The sequence below is a fragment of the Magallana gigas genome, chromosome 6 (genome assembly GCF_963853765.1).
Source record: "Magallana gigas chromosome 6, xbMagGiga1.1, whole genome shotgun sequence".
Taxonomy (NCBI): domain Eukaryota; kingdom Metazoa; phylum Mollusca; class Bivalvia; order Ostreida; family Ostreidae; genus Magallana; species Magallana gigas.
Genome location: NC_088858.1, coordinates 50559507 through 50582660, shown reverse-complemented (window position 1 = coordinate 50582660; position 23154 = coordinate 50559507). Strand labels below are relative to the sequence as shown.

Here is a 23154-nt window from a genome sequence, read left to right as displayed (position 1 = left end):
ACAATGTAAGATATTTTCATTTCTGTTTCATTTCTATCAATTATCAATTATTAAAAATCAACTTTTGAAAATTAAATAGTTGTTCAATAGCGACCCTTTTATGAATTCAAAATATGTAATTTGTTCTAAAATCGACCCATGTATTCTGAAGAATTTGAATCCAAAACCCTGAAGTGACAGATTCCATGGCGTATTCATGAGAGTGGTGGACTTGTGCTCAGTCGACCCGGGTTCATTCTCCAAGAGCCGAATTTTTTTTGTTCTTTAATTGTTTCGCTTCTTGGTCTTTTAACTTATGGATTTTACTGATGTCCGTTTATAATTTTATCAAAAATCTATATAATAGTGCCTTTTCTCAATGTAAATATTGTCATTTGAAATCCTTAGAAAGGGTTAAATAGAATTTGAAGAAAAATTAAGAAATTATAATAGAGAAGAACAACTTTCCCAATAGCAAATGCACTCAAGCGGAAGAACTTTTGCTGATAACAATGAGATCGCGTCTAGCTTTGATCATTTTTTAAACGTTTTCTCAATAATGGTTTCGCCAATTTCGATGAAGCTTTCAGATCTAATCCTGGACAAAATTTGTAAAAAAAAAAATTTACACTTAATTTTTTGGTCGTCACTTCCAGTCCCGAGATTATAAAGATTTATGTTTTTGCTTGTTCACAGTTTTTCTCAAAATGTTTTAAAGAAAGGCTTTCAAATTTTCAGGAATGGTGGAGAGGCTCCAGCCTGGGTTTTTTTTTTGGGGGGGGGGGGGGGGGGGGTTGCTTCATTTTTTTTTGTTCCTTGTGTTCATTGTGTCTCACTTTTTTATTTTATCTTAAGAATAATATATTTCACTTATTTTCGTTTAAGATTTTATTAAACATCTAAATAAAAGCGCCTCTTATATATCTATTGAAATTTTTACAAGGGATTAAATGAAATTTGAAGAGGCGTTAAAAATGATAGGGGAAAACGATTGTTGCGAATATATTATAGAATCAATCGTTTGTCGCTAAAGCACAATTAATCGAAGTGTGGCTTTTTTGAGAAAGCGTACATAACAAACCATTATTATCACCTCTTGCTTTGACATTACTTTTATTACATATATACTCGAATTTTATTATTTACACTTTAGATTTTAAAGTTTATGCTTGTGTAATATTCCCCAATTTAAAATAATGATAAAGTGTTTACGTAAAGGTGCTATCACCAAATCTGAGTAATGCACCAGGAAAAAAAATCTTTATATGTTTATGCCACGAATTGTTTATCAAAAAATAGCCTAACATTGGTGGATTTTCTTTGGGGGGGGGGGGGGGGTGGTAGGGGGTGTTTTAACTTTTTGCTTTATCTGCAAGGTTTAAACATTTTTTTTTTCAAATTATACATTTTTAAAAAATGGTTTTGTAAGCAATCATTTCCTTCTAAATAAATCGTACTAAAACAGGAAATTTAAATGAAAATGATACGAACAAATAGTACATTTAATCATATTTTGCAATTAGTGACAAACGAGGACCACAATATGTAGAATAAACATTTACCTGGATGAACTTTAAATTTGCGTCGTTATCTTGATGACCCTGCCATATTTTTCATTTTTATGATTATGAAATTGTCTTTTAAATGTGACCTCCTATGATGAATCATCTTTATCAATGTTGAATGTTTGTTGAAAACAAATGTCCTCGGTGGAGTTGTGTCACATTGTGGTTAATTACGATTGTTTTTATTGATGATGTTTGGTTGACTTTTATGTGATTCTTAGTATATATACCCCTGCACATACAACCTTTGAGCACACAGGATCTTAACGAAGACCTTTTTAATTATCAACAAGGTAGGCCACATTGATTCATCCTAAACTTTATCATTGGCTTATTCTATAATTTTCTCAATACCCAGAAATAATAACATCAATTCTCCTGCTTTAGATGTTCCGATTGCTCTGCTGTCTGGCCCTTTTTTCTGTGGCCTTTGGCTTCTACTACGGAGGCATCGGCTACGGTCAGGGACTTTACAACCCCTACTACGGTAACAGTCTCTATGGAAACGGTTTATATGGAAATGGATTGTATGGAAACGGTCTCTATGGCAACAGTCTCTATGGTGGACTCTATGGAAACGGTCTGTATGGTGGTCTTTATGGAAACGGTCTGTATGGGGGATTGTACGGAAATGGTCTATACGGAGGAATGTACGGAAACGGCCTGTATGGAAACGGACTGTACGGAAATGGACTATACGGAAGAGGCCTTGGCTATAGCAGGCTAGGCAAGGTAAATTGATTATACTTAAAAAATAATTCTAAAAATAACGGATACTAAAGGATATTTCATTAACATTTCTTTTTGTTTAATATATTCAAAATCAATGTGTTGAGGCCTACGCCGCTTTATGAATACGTGGGTTTTTTTTATGTGTGTGTCTAATTCAAAGCTTAAAATGAAAATAGTTCTGAAAAATATGGGTTTTTTAAATATCACAAACATAAGAACTCTTTTTTAAATTTTATTACAAAAAGATATTTAAGCTTCTTCTACTAAAATGGGTTAACTGTATGTAGTTTCAGATCAAAACAATATTGTGCATAAATACTGTTTTTGTAATCAATTTTTTTTCCATGTGATAAGAATATATTTCTTTGTTGAGATAACGAAGTTTTTTTTATTGATTCGATTGTTTTACAAATCAGTTCTACAATGGATAATTTTTAGGGATCTTTTTGGTCAAATGTTTACTCTGTATAGATATATTCATGTATTTTTACCCGTTAATGTCTTTAAAATTATTTCATTGCTTGTGTTACTCTTTTATTAATGTCGACATAGTATCATTTCCAAGCAAAAAAATTAAAAAATGACATCTTGCATCATATGTTTATATACCTAATGAATGTATTTTTCAACAATTTTTTTTTTGCAGAACTACTATTAATGGCTCCAGTCATTTTTGACATTCAAGAAAACTATATTGTACCTCAAAACGCTGTTTTCATTATTAACACACAAAATAAAAGCATGCAAGGGAAAAAACTTCATAAACGACTTTCTTTTATTTGTCTATTTATATATATAGTATCGAGATTCATCACACGTGCTGTCTGTCGATTTTATCAGAACAATCTAATACAAAAACTGTGATATAGTTTTTCAAGGTTTCTTTTCGTCCAAAAAAAAACCCTGCGAAAATGATGTATTGAACAAAAGGCAAGAGACCTCTAAATAATTGTGATCGTGGTGTTTTCTGGTGGTTTTTGGGGGTTTTTTTTTTGGGGGGGGGGGTCATTTACTATACCAGCGCATGAGCAGACATTGCATTACTAAATTAACAGAATGTAATATTACCTTCCAATCATTTCTACGGAGATAATTTAAATAAGTTGGTTTTGCCTTTTTTATCAATTAATACTTTCATCTTTGGCCATTTGTTACAATATATATATATATATAATATAAATGAATCATATGTAAAGTTATTGTAGGTGTATAAATCAATTAAAATTTTATTGAAAATTCATGCATAAAATACGACTTTGATTTAGTCAATAAAACATAAAAAGATAGGTATTACACTCTTAAGGTTTCACAGGGACACATTTGATGAACGATGAACTAACAATATCTGGGATTATATATTTACTTATTTAGTAAAACAAACCTAGTACTTATTTTAATAAAATTCAGTATTTTTAACAGATAGTTTTATTCAAATTTACATTTGTGATTATTTTAGTTTATTAATGCTAGTTTGAATAAATGGATATATTCTAGAATAGTATAATTTGATAAGTGAAGAACACTAAGACAAAATAGATATCATTATATTGTATTAAAGTACATTAAAATTGAAATACTTTCACTGGTTTAGGAGTTTATAAATTTTACAATATTTTAACAAAAAATACGTTTTAAACATTTTTGAAAATGATAAAATTTAAAATCCCTAGCGGATCCGAACTAATGACTTAAAAATTCGTACTGAAACCTCTTACCCACTGCGCTGCGATATTATAGGTGTCAGCTGTCAGCTTCTCTCTTTATAGTCACCTGAACAATCATGCATATTTAAGACAATTTGCAGTTGAAACTTTCAGGACTAGCTTTTAAGAGTTCTTAGAATACTCTGTGTCAGTTAACAGTTTGGGTCAACGAAATACTAGTGAAGAATAGGAATGCATATATGCACCGGCAACGGCTCTCAATATGAATATTTTAATTACATTTGGTGGAGTGCTGCAAACTAGGATAACATACATATCATTTGGAGAAAATTGTTGGTGTCCATTTAGAGTCAGGTGTCAGGTGTAGGAAGAGACCATATTGTGATCTTCCAGAGCATCAAATTATTTGCAGTCATCGGGATAATCTCCACACAAAGCTATAAAAGACATTGAAACACAAATTTCAAAGTCAGTTGAAATCCAAAGTGTAGGCCAAAAAAGTTATTACTCATGCTTAATCATGAAAAAGAAGACATTGGTACGTTGTCAAAATGGACCAAAAAAGTTCCATGCAATTCAAAATCCTGCATTAAGCGAATAAAGCCCAGAATGAAAATCATCTACTCTTTTATATTTGATACTTTAGTAATGAGAAAAGAAACTATATAATTAGAAAGTAACTATATAATTAGTATATAGACTACACGATCTGTTTGTACTGGTCCCTGCTGATAAAGCAAGAAACAACGTTGTCTTTGGTTGTAAAGTTCATTATATAAATAATTATTGTATTTTAGAAGACTTGGATTCGATTCCGCAAGTGGCAATCCGACCTATACTCACAGCTCTCTTTCCAAGGAGAATATTCTTTAAAATCGTACGTCAGTTTTGAATATTTTCAATATTCCCAACAATCAAAATAAATTTGAATAAACAATTAGTCTCCAAACTTCGTTTGGGAGACTTAAAGGGGCATTGTAACGATTTTGGTAAAAAATTATTTTTCCGATTTAATGTTTACAATGCTTTAGTAAAGCATTTTTAATACGCAACCAAAATTTGAGTGTCATTTGTTGAAATATAAACGAGTTACAGAGCTCACAATTCTTTACTATGTATTAAATAAAGCTTTTGTTTGCATTTTGAATGTTAAAGTATAAATTCTAGTTATATACTTAAAATGAATGTGTTAAACGTTAGGAACTGTTTATTTATTATTTTCTTAAAATGAATAAGAAAATAGATAAATCAGCTTAAAAAGATTTTTTTACTTATATATTGAACTCATGTAAACAAAAAAAACCGCACGAGCCTTGTTTACATTACAAAAAATTGTGAGCCCTGTGTCTTGCTTCCGTCCCTTGTATATTTACATGTTTATCGAATGTAACACCTAGTATTATTATACTTTCATGTTAGATACTGAAATCTGATTGGTTTAGACGTAGTTGATAATATTATCCTCAGCGTTATCAACACACTTGGCAACGGGTAACCAACGAATTGTTACATGCGCGTACATTGTGCGTACGGTTCGCCGTAGAATTCACGTCATTTTTATATAAAGGAGTAAAATTTTCTCTGAATTTTCTCCGCTTCGCGTCGGTTGACAATGGTGTTCTTTGGGTGTCAATTTCAACTGTTACCATCCCAAACAGGCACTATTTATATAATATACACACTGCAGCATAAATACAACTTGAGAACATCTTGACTAGCGAGAACAATTTAATTGATTTGATACTCCAACTCCACCCCCATGGAAGAATATACTATTACCAATAAAAATTTCATTAATACAAAAGGTAAAATAGGACTTCGTTGGTTTGGTTTGAAATGTTTTATTGTATATTTACACAATATGATTGGGCACAAGTTCCATAACTTATTAAGCCCTCTCTCTAAACGTCGTCGCGCCGGGATGTCTCAGTCATTGACTTTTACGCACCGTTATAGTGGACGAGTCCGAAGTAGGAACTTTTAAGAGACACATCATATAATGGGAATACTCTGGAGCATACATATGCATGTAGTATTAATTTTGCGTTTATTATTAAAAAGTGTTGAATTCTTCAATAATATGATTTAATTTTTTAGATGAAAGGTATTCACAGCCTCAAAATGGTTTGTTATACATAATATGACTGTTATTTTATATGCAGCTTCATTTTCTCCAAAATCGTTTCGGAGCGATTCTGCAATTTTTTGCTACATTACGGGTATATGGGAGGCATTTTAACTGTGGTGAAGGCCTGTCCCGAGACACAGTTAGTTTATTCTAACTAAGCAGAGTGTTGTAGGCTTAAAGCTTGGTTCTGTAAATGTCAAAGTCTAGTGCCTATTTAACAACTCAAAACAGCTGTCAAACCGTGCAGCTACAGACTTATTTTGAAAATTAAAAAAATCTGAACAAATATGAAGGAGGTTTATTGATGTCCTCTCTATAACCATTTGATGAGAAAAAGTTTGCTCATTTAAGTTGTACCTTTGTCTCAAAGTAAGGTACCCTATTCTTAAAATGGGCCTCAAAAACCACAAGATATATTTGTCAGTGTCAATGGAAGTACATTGCAGAAACATTTTTATTGAAATATTATGTATACTTTTTTAATGTAAGACAATCACTTTTTGGACCCCTATCCCACTTTTTAAAAAAATTTACTTTAATTTATACTTATAGAATTTTTAAAATTTCTATAAAACAAACGTGGTACAGGTATATAGATGTATTTCAAATTCAAAACAGATTGTTTGGAATTGACAATTTTTTTTATGTTTGTGTATATCCATAGACACAGGAGTTCTAAGTATAGACTGGATTTTTCTTGTTCTAAAAATAGATCACATGCCGACTGATGATAAAAATAGGGTACCCTATTTTGAGGCAAAGTTACAACTTCAATGAGTAGAATTCAAACTTTTCTCAACAAATGGTTCAAAAAAGACTCGCCTCGAAATGAATGAAATAAGGTCAACTGCAGGTTCTGCAGTAGAGAATGATGATAAACAAGGGCAAAAACTTCGATTGGCGAAGCCGTCTTCGGCATGTAAAGCAGGTGGCAAACGTAAAAATTTATTTCAAAATAATGCAACAAAAGCGATTAAAAATAAAAAGGATATTTTTGGTAATGACGCAATTTTGAATATGGATAATAAAGATATAATTCAAAGAAATGATGGGAATAAATGACATTATTGGATGCATTTATAATCTTCAAAAGGAATGAGTATATCAGTTAGTACAAGAGAGTGTTGATCTTGATGTCAATAATAATGAATATTAAGGCTCAAGTTTAAGTGATAATAATGATTTCGACTTTGTCATGATTGACAAGGAATCGGTTGAACAAGATAAAGAAGTAGACAATGACTGGGATATTCCAGAATGGTTTTCATCAGATAAAAGGGGGGGGGATATATTATATGGTAAACACTCTCTGTACTAAAGAGGTGACATTAAAACCAGTGGATTCAGAAAGTCTAATTTTAATTAGATTGTGGTTGTAAACTATCAAATAAATTTACTGCTTGGAAAAGGTCCAATAGAAGAAATATTGTATAAAAGTGATTTATAGTGACTGTAGTGTTTTTTTCTTTCTTAAAGTCTTCCGTTTCCAACAGAAGATCCTTTTCTTTCTTTCTTTCTTTTTTCTTTTCATAAATGTCTTCTGTTTCCAACGTAAGACATTATAGTGATTGTAGTGTTTTCTTTCTTTCTTTTTATCCCCCCTCCTTTTCTTTTTCTGTAGAATATCTCAAAGATGACTAAATAGATTTTCCTGAAATTTACAGGGATGATAGAACATGATAATGTCTCCAGTTTATTGTTGTAGTTTTTTACTTCCAAAAATCATTTCCGATCGTCCGTCTCGCGACAAAATGATTGTGTAACGCGATAATGATGAGTACGTAATTATTTCATAATTAAATTTTACAGAATGTTTGAGTGTGAGTGCATTTGTTCATTTGTTTGAGAGAAATCCATACAACATGACTACGAAAGTAAGTGTCCGTCTTTCCGAGGAAAAGTTAGCTGCGATTCATGCCTTATTTGCCTTTTATGATTGGAACCACAGGTGCTTGTGGACTGGACCGTGCACTACCCCCCCCCCCCCCCCCGCCCCTCCTTTTTAAATATTTTTTTTTTCAATTTTTTTTTATTTCTTTTATTAATTATCATTTACAACCCCTTATATATGTCTCCAGTCGAAAAATAAAAGAAATATCACGACTTGGTAGCATTTTATAATCACACTCGTTTCCCCTATATATATAAAGAGAGAAGGTAAGCAACTCCCGTTTGTTTACATTGAGGTACTACCTGGGAAATTCAAACGATTACTATATCAAAAATCGCTATACCTTTGGTGTCATCTATTTTTCTCACTTCCACACATATCCTTCTATCTGAAAACTTATATAGATTAGCACGCTGAACCGTAATCTATCCAATTAATAAACATTTGTCACTCGCGACCACGATATTTTGAAACGTTTCAAGTAGAAGCTACGGAAGTTAGCTGCACAGCGACATCTATGCTAAGAACGATAACTCATCCCGTGTTCCGAATGTCATTGACTTAACGGTAACGCACGAGAGGCCCGAAAAAAAGTTCGGGAAAAGTTTTAGTGCAATATTTAAGAAAATGGATGTAGATCAATTGTTTACCTTTCAAGAAGCAATTAATGGCCATAACTTGGTCATCACTGGCCAAGCTGGGACAGGCAAAACATACATAACTAAAAAATTGCAAAACACATTAGGTATACTCAAAAAAAAAGAAGTATCAATAGTTTGCTCTACAGGCATTGCAGCAACACATTACCAGGATTTGAAAGCCCAGACACTTCATAGGTGGGCTGGCATAGAAGACGGCAGATATTCAAATGCTGAAATTTTGCATTTAATCTAAAACTTTTCCCGAACTTTTTTTCGGGCCTCTCGTGCGTTACCGTTAAGTCAATGACATTCGGAACACGGGAAGAGTTATCGTTCTTAGCATAGATGTCGCTGTGCAGCTAACTTCCGTAGCTTCTACTTGGAACGTTTCAAAATATCGTGGTCGCGAGTGACAAATGTTTATTAGTTGGATAGATTACGGTTCAGCGTGCTAATTTATATAAGTTTTCAGATAGAAGGATATGTGTGGAAGTGAGAAAAATAGATGACACCAAAGGTATAGCGATTTTTGATATAGTAATCGTTTGAATTTCCCAGGTAGTACCTCAATGTAAACAAACGGGAGTTGCTTACCTTCTCTCTTTATATATATAGGGGAAACGAGTGTGATTATAAAATGCTACCAAGTCGTGATATTTCTTTTATTTTTCGGCTGGAGACATATATAAGGGGTTGTTAATGATAATTAATAAAAGAAATAAAAAAAAAAATTTGAAAAAAAATATAGAAAAAAAGGGGGGGGGGTGGGGGTAGTGCACGGTCCAGTCCACAAGCACCTGTGATTGGAACTAGGACCCCGAGCATGAGTCTGATCAAGAACATCCCGTGACTGAACATCGTTATACATGTATCATACTGCCTACAGATGGACATTTTGAGTGCCCCGACTGTTTTTGTAGGCCGTTTGTCATGAGCGACCAGAATCAGCAGCTTTGGTGGCCAGAAAGAAGCAGAGAAGGTTCGAAGAAAAATAAGCACCGCAGAAAAGGACCTTATAAAAAGTTTTGGACAATGTTGTGCCACAGAGGACTATGGCAGGATAAACGGTACCTAGAAAGAAAGTCCGTATCAGTTCGTCTCGACAGTCGTCACCGCCGTTTTGTATGGAGGTCCCACGTTTACAAGCGAGAAATTATGCCAGATTGTGTTGTACGCCGGGTTAGAGGCTGATTTCCCAATCTGCCAAGTCAGCCGTACATGGGTCATTTGTGGCAGTGATGTTGAAAAACATGAGATCCACACATATATGCAGGGAAAAAGGCCATATATAAGGGAGGCCTCCACGTGGCTAGAGCTGGACACATTTTACTTTACAGTGATCAGATTTTTATAAAATAGTATTATATATCTATAAATGATCGCTGTGAAGAATAATGGCTGACATCCCTACATGTGTACACATTGTCTGAAATTACATATATATATTAATACATTTTTTACACAAATATATGTAAATTATAAATCACATATGATTGAGTCCATGAGAAAAGGGTGCTTATGGCATTTTTTACAAAACAGAGAAATAACGTCACAAACATATGACGTTACGTCATAACGTCGTCTGAAAAGCGTAAATTTTATAACGCGTCATTTTCATCGCGTTTAGTTTTTATACCTTTTTTTAAATCTAATTTTCACATCATTATATATCATCTCTTATCATACCTCATTTGAACACAAATTTGATTAACAACATGCATTTCTGTTTTTCCCGATCTGAGCTTAATGCTCCAACTTGGCTATGATTTGGAGAAGATTTATAGAAATATTTTGTTATCAATTTTAGGTGTCTGCTTCACCTTTTTTTTTTTTTTTTTTTTACAGCGCATTGATATTAAAATATTTACACCAATTACATCGAATTAAAAAAAAATCTTATTTCAAAGAAAGGAAATTATTATTAAGACCACATACTGTTGATTCCTTTTTTACGCAGGTTCTTAATTAATTCCACGATTCAGCAGTTTTCCATCAAATCGCTAGAACATAAAATCGCGAATGCCGAATTTTTATCATAGTACACGTTTAATGTAGGTTACAGTGCTGCTATCGTGAAAGTTGACAAAACTATCCTATCCTATCCTATATCCTGTATCCTGCATCCTATCCTACAAATAAGCTCTATCCTATCCTATCCTATCCCATACCTTCAAAATATAGGAATGCAAGTTAAATGAAACGAAATTTAAGAATTAAATGATTTTATCAATTCTTCGAGCGGGATAACTTACTTACCTGTGCTACGGTAAAATTAAATCGTACGCGGGATGGACACAATAACGTAAACAAACAGGTAAGCGATTCCATTTTTGATTTTACTTTAATTATGCATAAAAAACAGATAAATAACTTCGATGCACTTATTGAGGAACTGTTTAGTCACATATTTTTATCAAATTATTTTGTTATCACATATGACTGAGCGTAATTATCATTATTCGAGCGATTCGTTCGGCGATAAATGTAAACACGATCTGGAAATAAATAATTCCTTTAGGAAGTTTATATCGTTTATAGTTAAACCACTCAGAGTTATTTTTAAAGTATAAATTCTTAAGCATTTATAGCTAGCTAACATTTATTTATTCGATATGTTCAGGTTAATATCGGACAGAAATATGCGTCACTGTTATTGGGCATCGAAGAAATTATATGAAACGTGAAGCAATGTCTGTTTCTTGTATACATGTTTATCTTTTAAAATGCCGAATTGGTCGTTTATAAATTCAAGCATTTATACTTTGCAGACTTTAAATGAAGGAAATACAGAAATCTATTTCTGACATTGTCAAATGTTGCATCGAATTCTCGCAGTAACACCGTACTTGCGTACGAATTAACAAAGATGTAGCGCCTACATTTTAGCGCGCATCAGTGTTATTCACCGCGTTCTTGATATAATAATTTTTCTTTAATGGTTTAACTTGTTAAACGTATTAAATTGACATTGAAAATACATTGTTAAGCCAATTTTCGTTTCGCAAAATAACTCTGAAATTTATACTCGAATCTGATTGGCTACAGGATGCAGGATAGGATAGGATAGGATAGGATAGAACTTAACTTTTATATTTCTATCCTGTATCGTGCATCCTGCATCCTATCCTATCCTATCCTTGTCAACTTTCAGGATAGCAGCACTGTAATACATATGTCCAGAAATAAAAGCGAGATTGTAAAATTCGCGAGATGCACTTCTCGCGATTTGACACGGATATTAATTCCTTGTGTTTAAATAGGAAGCTATGCTTAAAGTGCGTGGATTAAGAAAGCAAAAAAAAAAATGAACCTAACAAATATATGTACTTGTATCGTCTTTATTCAGCAAGTACCGTTGCCGGTATTGTTTTAACGATGTACGACTTTTTAATGTATGCTGCATGTACAATAAACATATCTTCCTGTATTGTTTACAAGATTTTGTGTGATTGTGTATTTTGCTAAAGTCTAATTATTATCTAAATACATTTAGAGTTATCTTCCATTATCATTTTGATATGTATTTTCTGCAGTTATCTTTCCTTTTTGAACCTAGAGTTATCCTTTCATTATATAATTTAGAGTTACTTTTCCTAATTGTTGACTTCCTGTTTTGTTGTTTGTGTGACCCACACAAGGACACTCAGTCCATCCAACATGTTTTTTGTATTCGTATGCTGCCACACACTGTAAGTAGTTTTCTGTTGATTTATATTACATACACGGCTATTCATTTATGTGTTTACTGTTTTGTATTTTATATAAATGCAGCTTATAAGTAAATTTCTAATTATCTCTAAAAAGTATGGAACGCCATTAGTGTCATTGTCAGTCTAAGTAAATAAACGTACGTTTGTTACATTTTTCTATGGAAACCCATTTATGATAAAATTCATTGTTTTGGAACCTATCTTAATACTGTTATTTGTATTTCTATTCTTTCATTACAATCTATTATTATATGCATTTTGTCTTTACATGTACATTGTTTGAGAACGTATGAGTAATTCATACTTTGTTTTTGTTTCAGTTTTTTACCGCATACACAATAAATTCGATGCACTGGATTGTTGTGTTGGTTCACTATCTGTAGGCAAAGGCAGAATAGTAAAAAAAGTGTGCAGCTACAGACAATATGGATAGGCGGATACGTACACTTACGCCCAGAGGCCAAGAGATGTTCCAGTCCAATTTGGATTACTACTTGAATAACCTCAAGAAAGATTGGAAGGAATTTGAAAGAATCCTGACAGAATTTGACGATTCCATCATGGATATCAAATATCTACGGAAAGTTGAAAGTCATCTGGAGATGGTGAAATTTGAATATAGAGATAGTTATGAGTCCCTCATTTCCTTTCTAACCCGCACCTGCACAGAAGAAAGTGATTTAGAACTAGACAATCAAATGATTAGGCACCAAAAGTGTTTAAGCATTATGAACAATTTCGACCGTCAGATTCAGGACCTGTTAATTGATGCTGCCGAAATACTTTCCGAAAAGTATGAAACGAGATCTGAAGCATCTATATCGAACAGCATTGGTAAATCATATCGATCTTTGAAAAAAGTTGAAAATCCTAAAACGGAAAAAGTAAGACATCAGTACGTTGAAAAAGAAAGAGAATTTCACAAGCAGAAAGCCTTACTAGAAGCCAAAATGGAGCTCTTAGAACACCAGAAGAAGATTGATACGTTAGAAGCAGAAATAGAAGAGCTCGACATTCATAGTTCTCGTCTGTCATTGCCGAAACAACATCCTCCTGGTAGTTATGATTCATTGGGACAAATAAAACGTGAATACACAGAAAACTATGTACGTGAGCATTCCACGATCCGAGGAGCAATGAGTGATTATGTTTCATTTGACAAACTGGACAAGATGAGTGATCGGGACAAAGAGCAGAGCAACAAACCTGACAATCCTTTACCACCTCAGAGCATCAGAAAGTTAAGAGAACCCGTAGCCGCAAGTGACCATGTGGTAGAGAACTTAACACAATTTCTCCTGAAAAAAGACCTTCTAATGTCACGGTTCAGCTCATTCAACGACAAACCAGACTCTTACCAAACCTGGAAAGCTAGCTTCACAAACATTGTGAAAGAATTAAACATTTCAGCATTTGAAGAAATGGATCTGCTCATTAAGTGGCTTGGTCCAGAATCAAAAAGGTTCGCAAGTAGCATAAGGGGATCTAACATCAATGACCCTGTTAAAGGACTGTATCGTATTTGGGAACGTTTGGAGGATCGCTATGGCAGACCAGAAATGATAGAATCGGCGTTGAAAGATAAGCTCAACAGATTTCCCAAAATATCAATAAAAGATCCTAAAATGCTCTACGATCTGCTTGACATTTTAACAGAGATAGAATCAGCAAAGGAGAACGAGCAATACGCAACACTGCTGTCATACTATGACTCATCATCCGGTGTCAATCCTATCATCAGTAAGCTGCCTCAAGGTCTACAAGAGAAGTGGGTGTCTCAAGCGTCCAAGTACAAGAGATACTATTGTGTTCCATTTCCACCGTTCAGCTTCCTTGTAAAATTCATTCGAGAACTCAGCATTGTGAAAAATGATCCAGCTTTCCAAACTGATGGATCTCTGACATTAACAACAGAGAAAAGAACGAATGAACAAAAACGAACTTTTCCTGTTCACAGTAGAAAAACCGAACTAGCAACGGACGATGCAACTCAACAAGAACGGCAACCAAGATGTCCAATTCATAAAGCAAACCATTCGCTGAACCACTGTAGATCCTTCAGAGCTAAATCCTTACAAGAAAGGAAAGATCTCTTACGAGAAATGGATTTCTGTTATAAATGCTGTGAATCAAAACATTTGTCGAGAAATTGTACTGCAACCATCAAATGTGAACTTTGTGGAAGCTCTCGTCACGCTACAGCGTTGCATATTGAACAAAGAAATTCTGAGCCTAAAGCAGCTGGCAGATGGGATAAAGAACACTTTCAGGCAAACAATAACCCCAGATTTGCTGACGGCGGGGAGAAAACTGGAAGGAAAACTGAAGTTTCCAACAAGTGCACTGAACTTTGTGGAACTACCTTCAGTGGTCGATCATGCGCAAAGGTCCTTCCTGTTCGTGTATATCCGTCGTTCAACAGCGAGCAAGCTATTAAGGTGTATGCAGTCATCGATGAACAGAGCAATCGCACACTCGCAAGATCCCAATTATTTGACTTTTTTAATATTCAGAGTGAATCTGAATCCTACACACTGTTTTCGTGCAGCGGACAATCAACTTGTAGTGGAAGAAGAGTCAATGGACTAGTAGTAGAAGCTCTTGATGGAAGTTGTCACTTCAACCTACCAACAGTCATTGAATGTGATGAAATTCCTGATAACAGAGGTGAGATACCAACCCCAGAAGTAGCAGAAAAATATTTCCATCTACGAGAAATAGCCGATCACCTGATGCCACTAGATTCAGAAATCAACATTCTTCTCTTGATTGGACGTGATCTTGGTGATGCACATCACATACTTGAGCAACGCATTGGACCTCCAAATACTCCATACGCCCAGAAACTTCAACTCGGATGGGTTATTGTAGGCGAAGTTTGTCTTGGAAGGACTCACAGACCAGATGTCGTAGTGGCAAACAAAGTGGCAGTTATGTCTGATGGAAGAACTACCTTATCTGCCCCTTGTCCTACCAATATCACTGTCAAGGAGACCCTACCTAAACAAATTCAGTGTGATGAAATCCTTAAACATCCACAACGAAACGAACCAATTGGACAGAACATTTTCCAGACATCTCCTGACGATGACAAGCCAGGACTGTCTGTAGAAGATAAAGAATTCCTAGCCATTATGGATAAGGAGTTTTGTCGTGACAATAGTGGACAGTGGGTTGCACCATTACCGTTCCGAGAGCCTAGATGTAAACTTCCGGATAATAGACAACAAGCACTGAGAAGAGCCATGATCTTAGACACTAACCTTAGAAAGAACCCAGTCAAGTGCGGACACGCAGTGACCTTCATGAAACGCATTCTGGATGCAGAACACGCAGAACTAGCACCACCATTAAAGAAAGATGAAGAGTTCTGGTTCTTACCAATCTTCAGCGTATACCATCCAAAAAAACCTGATCAAGTCAGAATGGTGTTTGATTCATCAGCTCAGTGTAATGGGGTGTCATTGAACAACGTGCTTCTATCTGGCCCTGACCTGACAAACAGTCTACTTGGTGTTCTGATGCGATTCAGACTTGATAACATCGGAGTTATGGCCGACATTCAGCAAATGTTTCACTGCTTTAAAGTGCGAGAAGATCATAGGAACTACTTACGTTTCTTCTGGTACTTAGATAACGATCCTCAGAAGCAATTGGTGGAATACAGGATGTGCGTCCATGTCTTCGGCAATAGTCCATCACCTGCAGTCGCTACATATGGGCTAAGGAGGACTGCAGAGAATGCTGAATCAACCTATGGAAGTGACGTCCGAAGTTTTGTAGAACGCAACTTTTACGTTGATGATGGGTTGATTTCGTTGCCATCCACACAAGAGATCGTTAGCCTGATGAAGAGAACTCAACAAGCTTTGTTGCAAGAAGGAGGACTTAGACTTCACAAGTTTGTATCCAACAGCAGTGATGTCATGAAATACTTTCCCACTGATGACCTAGCAAAGGACTTGATGTCTCTCGATCTATCGAAGGATATTCTTCCCATACAACGCAGCTTAGGAATAAGCTGGAATCTACGATCTGATGCATTTACCTTCAGACTCTCCTTAGACAAGAAACCGTATACACGCCGTGGAGTCCTTTCTTGTCTGAATAGCTTTTATGACCCCTTAGGATTTGTTGCACCAGTTCTCATCAGAGGCAAGTTACTGCTTAGAAAATTTACTGAAGAGTCTACAGACTGGGATCAACATTTACCTGACCAATACCAAGAAGAATGGGAGAAGTGGAAAGAACAACTATGGTATTTAGAAAACCTGGAAATTCCTCGTACTTACCTTTCCGTACCTACCGAGAAGCTCCTTCAGAAACACGTCCATGTATTCACTGATGCGTCCGAGGAGGCCATTGCTGCAGTTGCTATTTTGAGAGCAGAGGATCAAGATGGTAACTTTCATCAAGGATTCATAGTAGGGAAAGGAAAAGTTGCACCTAAGAAGGCAGTAACCATCCCTCGTTTGGAGTTATGTGCTGCAGCGCTTGGTGTTGAGATCTCTCAAATCATTCAACATCAATTGGATATTGACCCTAAAGACATTCATTACCATACAGACAGTAAAGTTGTCCTTGGTTACATCTACAACAGAACCAAACGTTTCTATACTTACGTAAGCAACAGAGTACAGCAGATTCACAAAGTCTCCTCACCAGAACAATGGAGCTATGTTCCTTCAGAACACAATCCTGCAGATCAATCAACTAGACCAATCGCAGTTGAAAATATGAAAAACAGCCCATGGCTTTGTGGTCCGAAACGATGGTTCCTTGAAAGTAAAGACCAAGGCAAAACAGATATATCTGATCATGACAAACAGATGCCACAAGAGTATGACCTCGTAGACTCAGAGAATGACAGAGAGATTAGACCTACGCTAATTGTTAAAACATTGCACGTTAAAGAACCCTCCATTGGAACTGAAAGGTTTACCAAATACTCAACCTGGAGTAGTTTAGTTTCAGGTATTGCACGCTTGAAACATGTTGCCAGATGTTGGAGTGGAACAAAACCATGCAGAGGATGGCATTTCTGCAACAAAGCGAAAGATGTTGACCTTTATCTTGAAACAGAAAAACACATCATTCGAGCGGTCCAGGGTGAATCTTTTCGAGAAGAGATCAGAAGTATCAGAGAAAACCGAGCTCTCAATAAGAAGAGTTCACTTGTAAAGCTGAATCCAGTTTTAGACCATGATGGTATTTTGCGTGTAGGAGGCCGATTGATGAATTTAGAGTTGGAAGTCACTGAGAAAAATCCTGTCATTATTCCTGGCAAACAACACATAGCTACACTGTTGGTGCGCCATTATCATCAACTTACCAAACATCAAGGACGCCACTTCACAGAAGGCTCAATAAGATCTGCTGGATATTGGATAACAGGAGCCAAGCGTATCGTATCCTCGATGATATACAGCTGTGTGACTTGCAGAAAGATGAGGAGAAAACCAGAACATCAATTCATGGCTGACTTACCTGAAGATCGATTAACACCAGGACCTCCATTCTCAAGTGTAGGAGTGGATACCTTCGGACCTTGGGAAGTTCTTGCACGTCGAACTAGAGGAGGACTGGCTCATGCAAAACGCTGGGCTGTAATGTTTTCATGTCTTTCATCGCGAGCTGTTCACATTGAAGTCATCGAAGAGATGAGTTCCTCATCCTTCATTAATGCACTTAGGAGATTTGTCGCTATACGTGGAAGTGTTAAAGAGTTTAGATCAGATCGTGGCACAAATTTCGTTGGCTCAACAGAAAGTCTTGGAATTGACGCTATAAACGTAGAAGATCGACCTGTCAACAAGTTTCTTCTTGACAACAGAACAGTATGGATATTCAACTCACCACACTCATCCCACATGGGTGGCGCATGGGAGAGGATGATAGGCCTTACAAGACGGATACTAGATTCATTGTTGATTACTGGTACAGCAAAGAAGTTGACACACGAGACCCTCGTTACGTTCTTAGCTGAGGCTAGTGCCATTATTAATTCAAGACCACTGGTGCCAGTTCCAACTGATCCAGAGTACCCATTTATTCTCACTCCATATACCCTTCTGACCCAGAAAACGGACAAAGGAGGAGAACCGCCTGGACCATTTGACGAGAAAGATGCCTTCAAAGCGCAATGGAAAAGGGTTCAACTACTCGCAGACCTCTTCTGGAAACGATGGCGTAAGGAATACTTAGTCACCCTTCAAAGTCGACAAAAGTGGACACAGCACCAAAGAAACCTATCCGTCGGTGATGTCGTTTTATTGAAGGACAGTTCAGCCCATCGCTGTGACTGGAAGATGGCAGTAGTGGATCAAGTGTTCCCAAGCGTATCAGACAAGAGAGTCCGTAAAGTACAACTTCGTGTGAACAAGAATGGCGTTAACACATTATACACGCGCCCGGTTACAGAGACTGTGCTCTTGATGGCAATTTAAATATTTGTAACAGTGCTTCATGTTAATCAGAACTGTTTGGTATTTCGTTTGGAATATTTTGGTTATTTTGTAAATATGTTGGATAGTGATATCTAAAGATATCAGACGGGGAGTGTATTGTTTACAAGATTTTGTGTGATTGTGTATTTTGCTAAAGTCTAATTATTATCTAAATACATTTAGAGTTATCTTCCATTATCATTTTGATATGTATTTTCTGCAGTTATCTTTCCTTTTTGAACCTAGAGTTATCCTTTCATTATATAATTTAGAGTTACTTTTCCTAATTGTTGACTTCCTGTTTTGTTGTTTGTGTGACCCACACAAGGACACTCAGTCCATCCAACATGTTTTTTGTATTCGTATGCTGCCACACACTGTAAGTAGTTTTCTGTTGATTTATATTACATACACGGCTATTCATTTATGTGTTTACTGTTTTGTATTTTATATAAATGCAGCTTATAAGTAAATTTCTAATTATCTCTAAAAAGTATGGAACGCCATTAGTGTCATTGTCAGTCTAAGTAAATAAACGTACGTTTGTTACATTTTTCTATGGAAACCCATTTATGATAAAATTCATTGTTTTGGACCCTATCTTAATACTGTTATTTGTATTTCTATTCTTTCATTACAATCTATTATTATATGCATTTTGTCTTTACATGTACATTGTTTGAGAACGTATGAGTAATTCATACTTTGTTTTTGTTTCAGTTTTTTACCGCATACACAATAAATTCGATGCACTGGATTGTTGTGTTGGTTCACTATCTGTAGGCAAAGGCAGAATACTTCCTGATAAATTACACAAATGCAGTAACTAGAAAAATTTCTTGTTGAACCAGCTGAAAAGATCACAGTAAAAAAAACTTTTTAGAAATAAGAGAGATTAAAGTCTGCAGGTTTGCACCCATCTCACCGATCCGGTAAACACTTGTATTGTTTTTGTCCTAAGTTTAGATAACATGTGTTTTACCCGGAGAACATGTCTTTGCCTCAACGCTACGTCAGAATATGGTGAAGTTGAAGGAAGCAAAAAGACCAGCGCCTAAACAACGCCGAGATTATCGAAAAGGCTTGGACGCTTTACTTCATAGTCGAGTCTCCCAATTTTTCTCTTCCGGTTGTAAAAATTGAAGATACCAACTACTTCATTTGTACAGATAGTGCTATTGCTCGACTACTTCAGTCCGCTCATAGATTTCGGAAGAACTTCAAGAACACGAACGTTGTGTCCATCGGGAATGCAGCGCTTAAGGTGATTCGTGAGGAACATGTCACTCGGACGGATGACCAGTGTGTTCAGCGTCACAAAATTCAAGGAACAAGAAGACTATACGAGTTTTTTGACAGCAACATTCCAAGCATTGGCGATCTAGTTACAGTTCGTCTCCATGCCCATGACCCTAATGCCAGTATAAATACATTCATCAGAGAGGAGCACTCTACGACTTGACAACTTAGTCTTTCACTATAAGAACATCCATGACAACTGTCCTGCAGAAAGCCGATGCCGCACGGATCCAAACTACGAACCATGCAAGATTTTCATTAGAGATCCTGTGGCAGAAAATCTCCTCAACAGCGCCGTCTGGAACACAGTCGTGTACAAGTGCCCAGAGAACTACATATTCGCAATGATACGTACTCCATGGAGTCCTTCAACAACGTCCTCAACATATTCCATGACAAGCGGATCAGCTTTGGGGATGACTCCTACATATATGTACAAGATGATGACTGCACTAGCCATTTTCACTGGAACGGAAACGTCGACAGGTACAACACAAGTGTGTACGAGACATCATCTGGAGAAGAGAAGAAGACATCGGTGCGCCGGACTTACGCATATCGACACAAGATCTGGTGCAGGTTCCTGGACTTACTCCAAAACTGAACATAAACAATTCAAAGCCGCCACAAAAAAAAAAAATAAACAAACAAAAAAACAAAAAAAAAAACGCGCACTTACAACACAAAAACATGGCTTATTAAATTTGTCTATATAAAAGGCAATATTATGGTACGGTTAAAAATTCCAGATAATTAAGAGTTATCGAACATTGTTGATGATCAGAGATCATTAAGGTTGTATTGGACATTTATTAATATTCATGTGGATTAATACGTTATAATTATAATACATTTACTGGTTTAGAATTTTCGGAGAGGTAAAAAATGTAAAATCCCTGGCGAAATTCGAACTCATGACTTACTAGATTCGTAGTAAACTCTCTAACACACGGGGAAGAAATTTACACATAATTTTATTATATAACTTCACAAAATGTACACTTCACAAAATGGAGATGTACCATATCACCATAATAACCATGAGATTAATTTTTTTTTTCAAATATTATATACGGGAGTTGAGATTTTATTAAGATTTAATATATTTTTACGATATGGTTGTATTTGCCACATCTTAGGGCCTAAACCCCTTGCTCAGGGGGGCATGAATTTTACAATTTTTATAGAAGGCTTCATGGACATCATAACAGTGCATTTAATTTAGTTCTTTTCCTTAGTGTGAAAGTAGAGAAGATTTTTGAAACTTGTTTTTTTTTTCAAAGTTGGCCATGAGGTCCCGGGGTGGTAAAGTTATGAATTATACAATTAAGATTATCATACAGATGCTTCAAATCAGTTGGCTTTTTAGTTTTCAAGAAAAAGATAAAACTGTAAAATTGTTAACGCACGAGGCACAGACGACGGACGAAGACTGACAGCAATAGATAACCTGAGTGTCTCAGGTGACTAATAAATGCTATTATTTTTAAGTCAGTAATATCTAATACAACATTGTGTTGTGGTTTTTGAAGGAAATTATGCTCTATCATTTGAAAAATACATAAGAAATGCTTCCCCCGGTTTAGACCCCCACCCCATTCTTTATATTTGTATCAACAAGTGTATCAAACAAGAATTGATCTTTTAAACACGTTTTTTTCCACGAACATGCGATGTTTATAAGTGATTAATTATTATATATTACGTATCTTCAATCTCTGTGTACCATTGCATAATACATGTATTGTTAAGAATTTAACAAATGGAAGGGTTTGAAGCAATTTTATGCAAGGCAGTTACGCTTTTTCAAGTACCCTTAGCTGTTTCTAAACGCCTTCCGTATACTTCGTTGCAAGGGCACCATAATCAGCACTGTCGTCTGTGTCGGAAATCATGTCAAAACTTCTTGGTGTTCATCTTCGCAGAAGATGGTATTAAATCCAGTAGAAACAGAGACGATGTGGATGTGTCTGCATCAGCATAATTATGTTGTACTGCTTTAGTTGCAGCTTGTCTCGTAAAGATCCATCAAGTATTTGGTCCATTTACTATGCTCTTTTCCAGTTGTTTTCTTTTTGTTGGTCTTAGGTTTACATCCAAAGCATACGCAACTAATGTCGTAATGTTTTTATCATTCAACTGCCGTAATTGCACGATACGTTCAGAAAGTGGGCGTTTAAGATGTAGATTTGGCAGGAATATGAGCGCACAGGAAGAGCAATATTTCATCAAATAATTTTGCACATATTTTGGACCTTAATTGTAATTTGGTTTCTCTGGGACGTAGAATTGGTAGATTAATGTTTGAAATACAACAGATTTTATCTTTACATGTATATGGTTATACTGGGGGGTTTTCAAATAGTTGGAGAGATGACCCAGAGAAGACCATTTTTTTTACTTTTTGAAGGAAAATGAACAAAGTCCAGAGATATGACAATGGTGTTTCAATTAATACTTTTTACCACACACTATAAAGCCTCGCATGGCTCACTGGTTTCGTGCTGGATTACTGAAAAGAAGTATACTTTGGGGTTTTTTGTGTTTTGGGTTTAAATCATGCTGGTCTGTCCTTCTTTTTTAAACTATTTTATGTTTAAATAAATTACTTCATACGTATAATATATGTTTGAATTTGTTGTAATTGATTTCTGCTATATGCCCAACATTTTCTGTTCTTATTGCTAGTATCTTATGATTTACAATACTTAAAGTAAACAAATCTAGCTGCATTGAAACATATGCATTAACATAGAAATGTAGCTATACTGATTTACCCTCATGGCCCTTTTCAGAAAGCTTGTTAAGTTGTTTTTTTTAGAAGTAAAAGTATACAGTCATGCGCTTCAACTCTATCAAGAGCTGTTTGAACCGATAGCATTTTCGAGGTTATATAAGGAATAAGGAATCATTCTTTGAATATTATGAGGTGATAATTTCGGTCGGGGCGTGATCAAATCCAATAAAGCCCGAAGGGCTTTATGATAGATTTGATCACGTCCCGACCGGAATTATCATCTCATAATATTCAAAGAATGATTCCTTATTACTTATATTTATATAATTTTAAGCCATTGTACAATTAACTGTTTAAATATA

General features: G+C 35.5%; 2 protein-coding genes across 3 annotated transcripts; both read left to right on the top strand.

Moving 5' to 3' along the window:
- Positions 1-1682: 1682 nt before the first annotated feature.
- Positions 1683-3041, top strand: LOC105345356 (keratin, type I cytoskeletal 10-like). The gene is made up of 3 exons (XM_034467308.2): positions 1683-1837; positions 1932-2276; positions 2923-3041. The coding sequence occupies exons 2-3, from the start codon at positions 1932-1934 to the stop codon at positions 2932-2934; spliced, it is 357 nt and encodes a 118-aa protein (XP_034323199.2). The 5' UTR covers positions 1683-1837; the 3' UTR covers positions 2935-3041.
- Positions 3042-12029: 8988 nt separating this feature from the next.
- LOC117686815 (uncharacterized) lies at positions 12030-19559 on the top strand. 2 transcript variants are annotated; one of them, XR_010714787.1, is made up of 3 exons: positions 12030-12289; positions 12631-19135; positions 19477-19559. XR_010714787.1 is itself a non-coding variant. In XM_066088006.1 (2 exons), the coding sequence occupies exon 2, from the start codon at positions 12736-12738 to the stop codon at positions 18754-18756; it is 6021 nt and encodes a 2006-aa protein (XP_065944078.1). In that variant the 5' UTR covers positions 12030-12289; positions 12631-12735; the 3' UTR covers positions 18757-19433. The 2 variants fall into 2 exon arrangements, 1 of the variants encoding a protein (XP_065944078.1); XM_066088006.1 differs by lacking the exon at positions 19477-19559 and having other exon boundaries at positions 12631-19433.
- The last annotated feature ends 3595 nt before the right edge of the window (positions 19560-23154 follow it).